General features: G+C 38.9%; 1 protein-coding gene across 1 annotated transcript in view; it reads right to left on the bottom strand.

Annotated features, from left to right (window-relative positions):
- Nucleotides 1-11,952, bottom strand: part of LOC131226624 (peptidyl-prolyl cis-trans isomerase FKBP17-1, chloroplastic-like) — a gene marked incomplete at its 5' end in the record, with an annotated part of 59,165 nt that extends 47,213 nt beyond the window's left edge. Inside the window, one exon of the mRNA XM_058222206.1 lies at nt 11,782-11,952. Within this exon, the coding sequence (XP_058078189.1) occupies nt 11,782-11,952 (171 nt within the window). The remainder of the gene's footprint in view (nt 1-11,781) is intronic.
- Nucleotides 11,953-12,224: the final 272 nt, after the last annotated feature.

The following is a 12,224-nucleotide window of genomic DNA, read 5'->3' as shown; positions in this document are numbered from 1 at the left end:
TTGGTTGTATTGTAGACGTCTTTGCGATACATGCAATATTTCAACTAAAACCAGAATAACCAGCTAGATTAGAAACATAATAGCAATAACAAACTACTTGTTGCCAAAAGTTTTTTTGGGATTCTCTTTGTAGTTGTGTTTAACAACTCCACTCTGGTTGTTTGCATCAGAATACGAATTTAGTGGAGAAATAGTGATCGGAGAGATATTTCTCAGCATAGTTTTGTCTGAGCACATTGTTTTATCACCTAAACAATGGAAACCTATTGTGTATAGCTTTTTGTAATATTTTGAATTCTATGTTAGTAATCATGTCCTGAAGTTTCACTGAAAATACCATCATTTTCTTATTGTTTCCCAATGATTCTTAGGCCATTATATATTATAAGATACATGCTACATTTCCAATGTTTCCCATGATATTTCTGTATCCAAAGGGTGCGATGCATAGTGCAAATTCGTGGGACCTCCAACAGACTCGAACCCAACGCTAGGCATCAAAGCCATTCATCCACTTTTGCCCATCTTGGATGACTGATGGAGAACCCCACCACAACATGCAAATGAACATTTAAAACTAAAAAGGCCACTAATTCGTGTTCAAATCAAAAGTATATCACAGGAACAGTTAGGATTGTGGCAGTGAGAGTCACCTACAAATAACTTTGATTTGTCAAGAGGACTTTATGTGGTATTGTCACACATAATTCATACACGTTCTCTCTCCACTACCAACATCCACTCTCTTCCACCACATAACCAATGCCGCTTTCCTCTCCCCTCTCTTAATCTCTCAACCCTCAGAATTAATTTCTACCCTCTCTCGATTAATCTCTCAAACTGGTGTTTAGTAAAAGATCTCGACTGGATGATTCTCATGTACTTCCTTCAAACAATGAATATGAGGCCGACGATATGGTCAATATCGATGATACCAACATTGAAGAGCTTCAAGGGGAACATTTCGAAGAGGATGGTGGTGACTACTTTTGTAGCTTATACACAAGAACGGACAAGATCCTATAGTAACTTAAAACTGCTACTAGATGAAGTTATTTTATGAGGGGCAGCGGAAGGGAAAATAAAAAAATCTAGGAGGTACAAAGAGTGGGTTTTGTAAGCACAATAAGAAGAATTTTGTCAGTTCCTAGAAGAGATTCATGTACACTTCTTTGGTCCGCCTGAGAAAAAAGTTGCAATTGGTAGATGCATGGTTTGATGAATAATCACTCGGAATATGAACAAGTGCATCAAAAGGTTGAAGCTGCTAAGAAACAAAGTATGCCTTCTTCATTAAGGAACTCAGCACTAATGCAATGATGTGTCCAATCATCGCCTAGCCCACTTAAGGATGCATTCGCTGTACAAGATAGAAATTTTGTGGACCTCAAGATAGTCAAAGCATTGTGTACTCATGGAATATCTTTCAATGTACTGTGAAACCCTCAATTCCATGAGATGATATCTGCAATAAACAGGGGTCCGAAAGGTTATAAATGTCCTTCATTCAATAAGGCTAGAACGTTATCAATAGATGAGGTGAAAAGGAACAAAGACAGAATTATATACAATGAAAGATGCTTGGCATACTAATGGAGTGTCAATTATTTCAGATGGGTAGACGGATGTTAAGAACAAGCCACTAATAAATAGAATTGCAGAAAACGAGAAAATTTTGAAGCAGAAAACGAGATAAGAGCAAATATTGCAGAATTATTATTTAAAGAGATTGAAGAGATTGGACCATCAAATGCTATAAAGATTGTGACAGACAATACGGCAAACTGCAAATTTGAAGAGGAGTTCTCAAATATTTTGGTCTCCATATGTTGTTCACACATTAAATTTGATTTTGAAAGGCTTAGAAATCTCATTTGATTAGTTTAGAAGAATGTATTTGATGGGTAAAAAATTGTCAAATACTTTAGAAATCATACCCATGCATTTGTTATATTTCGAGCTCATATTTTGAGCTCCAGTCAAAATTAGAATTATTAAAGGTGGCAAAAACACGACTTGCCTCACACCATATTATGCTGAGAAGGCTTGCTGATGTGAGCAAATCCCTGTCTACTGTAAATTTTTTTCAAAATCATGGAAAGAGTGGGTGAAAAGTGGAAAGGAAAGTACAATAGAAGCAGAGGCCTAAGTGATAGAGCACAAAAAGAATGATAAATTCTGGAACGATGTGGATGTAACACTAACGATGACAAAACTCATTTATAAATTAATCAAATTTTGTGATAGAGATGGTCAACTCATGGGCAAGGTATATGAAGGAATGGATAAAATGCTGGGTGAAATGAAAGATAATTTAAGAAGTACTAAAAAGAATAATAATGTCCAGAAATTGAGAGTATTGTGCTAAAGTGGGAAAGAATGAATATTCCTATACATGGTCTTGGTTTTGCTTTGTTGCCACGGTTTTATGATCCGATGGAAGTATGCCTGCTCCTAGGGGCATGATCCGAAAGAGCCTTAATCAAGATAAAGAAGTCTATATTGGTGTTTTCAAAGCATCTGATAGAATAGCACAAGACCAAAATGAGGCAAAGTTCTTGCGCAAACAATTTGCAGATTTTCATATGCAAAGAGATCATCACTCCATGGCAATTGCTTGCATGGATACTGCAAGTATGGATTGGACGCCATAGATTGGTGAGCAAGGCATGGATCGAAAACACCAGAACTAGCAGAAGTAGCTAGAAAAATATACTCACAACCAATCACAACTTCATCTGCCGAGCGAAAATTGGATTACTTATTCATTTATTCATAATGTCAAAAGAAACTTATTAAATTTGTTACAGGCTGACAAACTGGTATATATTCATTCAAACATTCTATTGTTATCACGGTTTCATGATAGCTACAAGCAAGGGCCTTTCAGAAAAATGAAATGTTGATCTGGAGCGTAACGGAATAGACAATTCTTCCTTGAGATTGGAGAACTTCGATAGCGATTGTTAGAGGGTGATGATTCTGATGTTCCACAGGTATGCTTAGATTTAATATTTAAAGTTTTTTAATTTTTTATAAAATTTATGTTTATGAAAATTTTCTATAGGAATTCTTTAAAGAAGAACCAATGTTGCCCAATCAGTTCGTAGTTCACAAACACATGGAGCGAGTTCTAACTCCGGCTCTTGCTAAACCATCACACCACAGTCAAAGATTATGACAAATGCAAATTTCTACCTTCGCTTGGAAAGGACAATCATCTATGATGGGAAGGGGAGAGGGACTGGCAAATTAGTTTAGTTTTGGTTATTTGATTAGTTTAACTCAATTTTATGTTATTTTTATGGACTATCAACTTTTAGTTGGTTGAAGAAATTTTTTATTAGTGCACTATTCTTTATGGTTGTGAACTGAAAATGCATCTTTTTCTTGTGGTACTATACACAAAATGATAAATTTAGATATTAAGGCGTATAGGAGTGACCTAATTATGCGACTAAAGATGGTGACTTCCGCCCAACTGAAGCGATCAAAATGAGCCTAGCACCAGCGTACCGCATGTTGAATGAAACAGCCTACCACATACCAGAGCAACCCAAATAAGCCTACTCCAAGCGTACCTCATACTGAAAGAATAAGCATACCGCGGACCCGTACCCATTCTCGTACAGCATAACGAAGCAATCTGCATTCCACATAAAAATAAATAAAATAAAAACCCTAGACCGAGTTCAAGAACCCGTAACTCGTCCCTAATCTCCCTCTCCCATGTTAGTTGCGCTGCCTGTGTACTTTACCCTCTCTGAATACCTTCATCTCCATTTTCACGTCCTTTGAAACACAGACAATCCTTCAAATTCTTGTACCCCGCCTGCCAAGCACATTATGGATGGTCCACATTAATGATAGAACCTTTTCTACCACTAGCCATTGATAAGATGGTTAGGATCATACAATTGAAGTGGTTTTCAAAATGGATGAGGATCAAAGGCGCGTGATGACAGTCCATACCAAAGATCAGAATTTTTCTAGTCTAATGAGCATGAACCATCCTACTAATAGTTAGCATCATCCAATTGAGGTGATTCTTCTAGAGGAATGGACAATTAAAGGCACATGATGATCAATATGAATGGTCCATTTCTCTAACCATGGGTCAAATGCATGGAGTCATTCAATCAAAGTGATTTTTGTGAGTGATGGGCAATGAAAAGTGGATTGAACAAGATGAACGATCCAAATCAATGACCAAGCTTTTTCTAGTATGAGTATGATCAATATGAATATTACATTTTCTTGACCATTGGCCAAATTTTTAGGGACATCCAATCAAAGTGGTTTATGAAAGTCATGGTTGGCCGCACATGATGGATGGCCCATACCAATAATTAGACCTTTCTATAATATAATCACCGTCTCCTGCTCATTAGATGAGCTGATGGAGACAGTGCAGTGTGTGCAGGTGATCCAGGGTTCAATCCCTGGCATACTTACCTTTCAAAAAAAAAATGGTCAGGGTCATCCATCCATTCCATGGTGTGAAAAATCACCCAGCATGACTCAATATTGTTTCAGCCAAGACCAGTTTGAGTCACACACACACACACACCCCCCCCCCCCAGCTGATATGTGCGACTTAGTCCTGACTTGTTCCGAATCGAAATGCCTTACCTTGTCAGGGCGAGCTGTAAAAAAGAAAAAGAGAGAGAGAGAGAGAGAGAGATAGAGAGAGAAGAAAAAAAGAAGTTAAGAGGGAGGGAAAGAAAGGAAAAGAAAAGAGAAGGGGTAGAGAAAAGAGATGGCAAACATGTCTCCAATTTTAGTTTTGCACCATTTGAAATTGCTGGTGACACTTCAAACATACACATGGCATAGTTGCACGACAATCAAGGGCATCCAAATCACTGATCCAACTACAGCTGAAGCGTAAAAGAAAGTTGCACTGAGAAGATAATATTAACCATTTAATTTTTTTTTCCCTTCAAATTGGACCTTTTACTTTTAACCTTCCATTTTATAGCCATTAATCGGAAGGTTAGATTGCTTGATCAGTGTGATGTGGAAGATCTATTCCATCCACAAAGGGACCCACAATTTGGATGGTGGATAGCTAGACATTAGTGCCACATGTGAAGAGGACGAGCCACCGGCATTTTCAAAATGGTGCAAAACTAACACAAGTGTCTACTGTCTAGCCCAAGGAGAATTTTGTAACACCCAAACACGTGTATAAGGCAACTCATTACACAATTATATGTGCCAACATAGCAGATAGCTACTAGATCCAATCCATCCATTGGGGAGTACACACCATGGAGATGCCCGAGCCCAAGAATCAAGCCAACTCACTAATTATGTAGAGCACTGTTTATGAAACAAATCTACACGTGTAGGAAATTTTGTTGAAACTTTCTAAGCCCGTCTGCTATTTTCTAATTTAATAACCCACCTTTTGTGTGGATGAACCTGATTTTGGATCAGAACATCGTCAAGGTCAATTCCACCAGGTAGACGGCTTGGATATTGCACAGGTCTGCCATGCTAGTGCCTTTGCATCATATGGCACCCTTGCACATGCATGTGGAGCCTAAAAAAGAAAACATAACGCAGAGCGAAAGAGAGAGACCTTTCCAATCCCATCACCTTTCACTTTCCACCCAAAATAGGAGGTGTGTCCAACTTGATAGGGATGGGGGAGAGGAAGCCTCCTTGTGAAGTTACCTTTGTCAGATTCAAACAGCACCGCCTTGGTGACTCTTCAACTATACACATGGCATGGCTATATGACAGTTTAGACTATCCAAATCACTGGTCCAATTGTGGAAGGATCATAGCCAAAAAATTAAACAAAGACGGTGATATTGACAATATGATTTTTTATTTTTTATGTTTATCATTTGTATTTTCTTATAGATTCTTGGGCGACTCATCCCATATCGGATGAATCATATCAGCATCCTACCAGAACAAGTCGTACCCAAGCTGTTACTTTAATCCTTGATCCATTCTCCTAGCCATTCATCAAAGGATTAGGGCATTCAATCAAAGTGGTTGTTGAGGGAGATGGGCAATCAAAGTTGGGCCGCGCATGATGAATGATCCAGATAAATATTTGGACCTTTGCTTGAATAATTAACATGGACCATCCATTGTCTTGGCCATTGATCGGATGGTTAGGATCATTCAATCAAAGTGGTCTTTGAAGGGATGAGCTGTCAAAAGTAGATTGCACATGATGGATGGTAATTGGACCTTTGAAGTACAATCAATATGGATCTTCCATTTCCCAAATTATTGGAGCCAATGCCTAAAGTAGCCATGCCCACAGGATCCAATGCAAGTAGGGGAGCCCATGCAGCAAGGGGAATGATGAACGAATACCATCCATCTAATTAGCCCAACTATGATTGCCCACAATTTACATGTATATATATAGTTTATCCAAACAAATGGACAAATTAGCACCACTATGGATCTTGGTTTGCCATTAAAAAGTATAGGACAAATTAGCACCACTATGGATCTTGGTGTGCCATCAAAAAGTATAGTTCTTTGAAATTTCAGACGAGTGAGAGCTGTAGAAGAAGTTCTCTCGACTGATTTCAAAACATTCTCTAAGGTGGCGTTTGGATGCCCGTAAGTTCTGTAAGTTGTAAGTGATTTACAAATTAGTCATTTATAAGTGAAAGTCACTCATAGGTAATTCGGTTTTAATGTAATCTACAAGTCCACGGGATGGTTTTTGTGTTTGGGTAACCTATAAGTTAGTTACAACTTATAAGTAAGAAATTGTATATTCATACTAAGGAGAACTTAGAGCAGTGAATCGTTTTGAAATGTTATAATCACATAAGAAAGCTTGGCACCAAATATATCATTTTGTTAAGCCCATTTAAATGAATATTTGAGCCAATTCTTAGGCTAAACCAATCATCAAGTGGGCCATAAAAGTGGGCCCATGGATTCAAAATACCTATCACATAGAGCTAGGATCACCAATCAGTTTCACCTATATATTTTCTAGGTGTGCCATATGTATGGAAAGAGTGCTTGATTCCTTAGAAATCAGTGATAGCATCACAAACTTTCTCATAATTGAAATGTAAGAAGGCTCAAACAAAACAGGTGAGCAAAGGTAGGGAATGAGCTCATTCAATAATGTAGCATTAGAAGGAAGCTGCATGCACTCACTATCCATTTAGTTAGGCTTCTTGAGTATTCGAGTAATTAGTATATTTTGAAGTCATCCAATCAGGAAATTACAATTCTGGTCTGTCATTTGACTCATCTCATACAGAATGCAAAAACGTAATAAATCAGCAATGGATCTAACAGCTAGTTGCGCAGTTATTTTGGCACATTGAGATTAGGCAACTGAGAATGCACAACACAATACAATGCATCAATACATTCATCAAATAGGTGGGCCCGCCTATAAATCCACATGGATCGGCTTACGACATAATAAAAAAAAACATGAATTTTAAACAATATAAAGAACAATGGTCCACATTCAACCGAGAAAGAGAGAGATCATGAATGTGATTTGGTGAGGCCGTGACCGTGGGGCTCACCAACAGCCGTGTTACATGTGCATACAAAGCCACCCGCACGTGAACACAAGTGAAAGAAAATGCTAAAAAATCAGAAATCTAGCAATAGAACTCCTCAATAATCTCAGGTGAAAGGAGCATTATTGGGAAAACATACAAAGCAAATAGCGCAATTGGAACAGTTCAACAAGTGAGTCATACAATGGATGGATTCAGTGAGGTTGTGACCATAGGGCCTACCTTGATGTGTGTTTTGTATATCCACGACGTCCATCATTTTTGCCAGCTCATTATAGAACATGGGCCCGAAAAAAATTCTCAGGTGGGCCACACCATAGGAAACAATGGTGGCTTCAATGGCTGCTCTACTACAAGTGTTGTAATAGTGGTTGCAAGTAGGTTGTTGGTGCATTCCCCCCTCCCTCTTTTCAAAAATCTAAATGTTTAGCCTATAAGTCACAAGGAGATGACTTCTCACAACCAGCTCCCTGCAGTTTCCCGAAGGTTTTGCTTGTACAGGTGAATTTCCTCCCCCAAACACCACCGGTAAGCGACTTCCTTGTAAGTCACTTCGTGGGCCACACCATAGGAAACAATGGTGATTGAATACCCACCATCCAAACAGCCCCCAATAAAATGGTGCTGCCAATCCGGGTAAAGAACAGTAGAAATAACCAAATCGCATTCCTTCAAATTCATATTGAGGTACTAGGCACCAAATTAAAATCATTGTACTTCCCATATGAGGTTGAAATAAACATTAGGGGCCGTTAGGATAGTGTTAAATGATTTACTAGTAAATCATAACTTGTGTTTGGATGCCCTAAATTGCTTGTAAATCATTTACTAGTTGTAAATGATTTACCACCTTTTCCCCATTTTCATTTCCTAACAAAAAGCTGGGATTTCTTATGCCAGCAAATGATTACTAGCGAGAAGCCTCAAACGGTTCTTTTTTTAAAGGCTGGGAGATGCACACCTCCCTCTCTCCATTGTATCTGAGAACTTGACACAGGGGAGGATGTGATGAGGTCGATCATCATCTTCCTCAATCGATAAATACCTTGAATCCACAAGGTGCTCTTGAATCCACAAGAGAAAATCTTGAATCCAAGAGAAGAAATGGAATTTCTAAAAAGTTTTAATTGATAGCTGATAATAAAAATGAGTTTAACACCTTTAAATAACCCTAAACAAACCCTAAAAACGTAATCGAAGAGTTCTATCAAACTAGGAAACAAATTTAGAAAATCGTGCAAATTTCCAACGTCTGTCAACCTGTCGTTGACAGGTTGAAACAACCAAAAAGTGATTTAAACCAAAAATTCTGTGATTTTCGACCTATCAACCCGATCATCGACCTGTCAAACAATATTTCGACCTGTCTAAACTGGCAGAAATCAGCCAACAAGCAATCTAGAATTTCTGGCGGAATTTCGACCTGTCGACCAAAGATCGTCGACCTGTCGAAACTATGTTGAATTTTGTCGATTTCTCCTTGGGCTTCTTCCGGTCCATGTGTGTTAGGAATGTGCTTGATCCTCATCCTACATCAGACCCCTCCACTTAAAAAAAAAAAAAACAAAAAAAAAACAAAAAAAAAAAAAAACAACCTCATCCTCAAGTTTGGTTCACGGTATGTGTTCAACTTCCTCGAGTTCTTCAATGGATTCGGTTCACAATACTTATACCGGACTACTACATTGAAAGTCCTCGAGATCTCCATGCCCTCCAGAAGATTAAGAACAAAGGCATTATCATTGATTTTTTTAAGGATCAGAACAAGGCTTATCTTCTTATTTAACAACTCATTATACTTCACAATTAGAAACTAGTAAACTAGCACATTATCATCCACTTGAACCACCTTCTGGCACCAATGTTTGTTAGCATCTTCCTTGTTCTTGATGTTAGACTCCTGAGCTATCACAAAACATATACTCATGCTCTCCTTAACTTGACCCTTATGGATCAGTTCCTCCACTTGTGCCTACAAGATCTTGCATTCTTTTTGATAATGCATGAAATTAGGGAAACTTGTCCCTGATACAAGATCAATGTGGTTTTGTAGATCTCGTATGGAAGGCAATTCCTTAGGAGGTTCATCGAGCACAATTGCATTGAACTCCTGCAACACTGATTTCAAATTCTTTAGGATGTGCACGGGCTTCACATCTTTGTCCTTTTCAATTAATGCATTTACATCCCTTGTCTCCTCAGATTGTTTCACGAAATCATGCTTAGTTACAAGACACTGTCCCTCCACTTTAAAAGTCTTGGGTTGGTTCTCCATTTCCACAGGGGTCACACTACGCCGTTGATGAATTTGACGGCCTGTCATGACTCCTTCTCAACCGGGTCACCTCTCGCTGACAAACAATTGGATTGCTCTATGTAACCCCTTACTGATTGGCTATCATCACCTCTTGCCAACAAATAATAGGATTGCTATGAATAATCTATCACCGATCTACTATTGACAATTTTGGTATTGAAACAATACTTAATCATAGTCTCTGGGGAGGAATCGTGTGCATAACAATTGCTTCACCCGAGGTCATGTATGGATTAGCGCCTTCATCTGTCTCGTCCGATCGAGTTGAAGTTGTTTCCACCAAGTTGAAGCTCTACCCTTCAACTTGAAGGCCACAAATTTAGCCTTCTTCTCCTAAGGGATTTACATGTAGTCGAAGAAGCGTTCAACTTCAAGTAGCCAATCGAGGAAGTCCTCGTGTGGAGTTAGCCGTTAAAACTAGGAAGATTGACTTTCATCCTGAATTCTCAATCCGTTCAATCTACCTGATCGATGCCTTGTCTAGATGTTGGGGAATCATGTCACTGGATCCCATCTTCTCGGGTGCAATTCTGCGATTCACCGCCGGTATCGCCCTACGATCAGCGCGATTATAAATTTCAATGCCTACCGGGGGCGGATCACAGCCACAAACACGGAGCTACCCTAAAGACTCCGTCATGTGATCGATAACAGCCTGCAACCCTTGCATGACTTACCGATTCTGTCATTGCACCACCTCGAAAGCTACCACCGTTAAAAGATAAGTCCCTGGAGCATCGTCCATGGGATTGTGTCCAACCCGTCATTAGATGCCACTGATTTGAGCAAAAGCCTCACTTTGATACCAATTGACACAAGGGAGGCCGTGATGAAGTCGATCACCGTCTTCCTCGATCGATAAATACCTTGAATCCACAAGAGAAAATCTCGAATTCACGAGAAGAAATAGAATTTCTAAGAAGTTTTAATTGATAGTTGATAATAAAAATGAGTTTAACACCTTTAAATAACCCTAAACAAACCCTTAAAACATAATCAAAGAGTTCTAATCAAACTAGGAAATAAACCGAAAATTCTATGATTTTCGACTTGTCGACTCAATCTGTTGACCTGTAGAATAGTATTTTGACATGTCTAAACTAGCAGAAATCAGCTAGCAAGCAATCTAGAATTTCTAGCGGAAGTTGACCATAAAGGTCGACCTGTCAAAACTACGCTGAATTTTGTCGATTTCTCCTTGGGCTTTTTCTAATCCATGTGTGTTAGGAATGTGCTTGATCTAGGAATGTGTTTGATCCTCATCCTACATCAGAACTCCAACGGTCTCTCTCTCTCTCTCTCTCTCTCTCTCTCTCTCTCTCTCAACGGCAGCAGATCTTGCTACCGGCCTTATAAAAGAGCATTTGAATTCATGGGCCCACTTCTATGGCTCACCTACTGCTTGGTTTTATGTGAGCATCAACCCTAAGCTTTAGTGAGATGGGCTTAATCCAAAGATCCACTCATATATGCCATTTAAATGTTTTTTAATGAATTACTTCTCTAAATCATTTCAGGTATAAATACACAATTACAAGATATAAACCATTTGGAAGTTATCCAAACACTACAAATGATTTACAAGTAAATCACTTACAACTTAAAGCCAAACAGAAAGGTTGTAAACCATTTACAACTTAAACCATTTACCAACATCCAAACGACCCCTTACTTCCTCATTAAAGAAATTAGGAACACAGGACGGCCATGGATAAGGCATGAATGAACACCATTATTTTTTGTCATTCCCTCTTGATTGAACTGAGTGGACATTCACAATTCATGAGCATCGAAATGCAATTCAAATCAATGCATATTTGATTCATCTTAAATAGAAGTTTGTGGTTTCCGTACAGAGGAACAGGACTAAATTCTAGCACGTTAGTGCCTTAAATTTCAAGGAAACCATGAGACTCTCTCTCTTTTTCTCACCTGGTCACCAATGACAGGAACCTCTCCCTCTCCCTTGCGAAGATCGAGTGCTTTCACTCTGCCCGAATTTTCAAGCTCGAAGAAATCAGAAGCAGCAGAAGCATCAAAAGAACGAGGAAAAGACGGAGAGAAGATGTTGCAGTGAGGAGCAAAAAAGCTCTCCTTGTAGTATTAGTGGTAGTAGCAATAGTGGTACAAGAAGAATAAGAACAAGAACAAGAAGATGAAGAGAAAGGAGAGGAGAATTTATAAAGGTCTTGAGGAAGGAAAAGAAGGTTTGGCTAAAAGGAGATGGAAGATGGTGAGAATGGAATGTAGAGGCTCATCTCCACAACTTTTGCAGCAAGGGGAATACGAAGGGTCGTACCGTGTATATTGAAAGCTTCAAATTAGTGGGTACCATTCAGGGGCCGTTTGGATCGTGAGTTACTTTGGATAAGCTA

Source organism: Magnolia sinica, chromosome 2, assembly GCF_029962835.1.
Source record: "Magnolia sinica isolate HGM2019 chromosome 2, MsV1, whole genome shotgun sequence".
NCBI lineage: Eukaryota > Viridiplantae > Streptophyta > Magnoliopsida > Magnoliales > Magnoliaceae > Magnolia > Magnolia sinica.
Note: the sequence above shows the minus strand (reverse complement) of the source record. Positions and strands in the feature narration are given on the sequence as shown.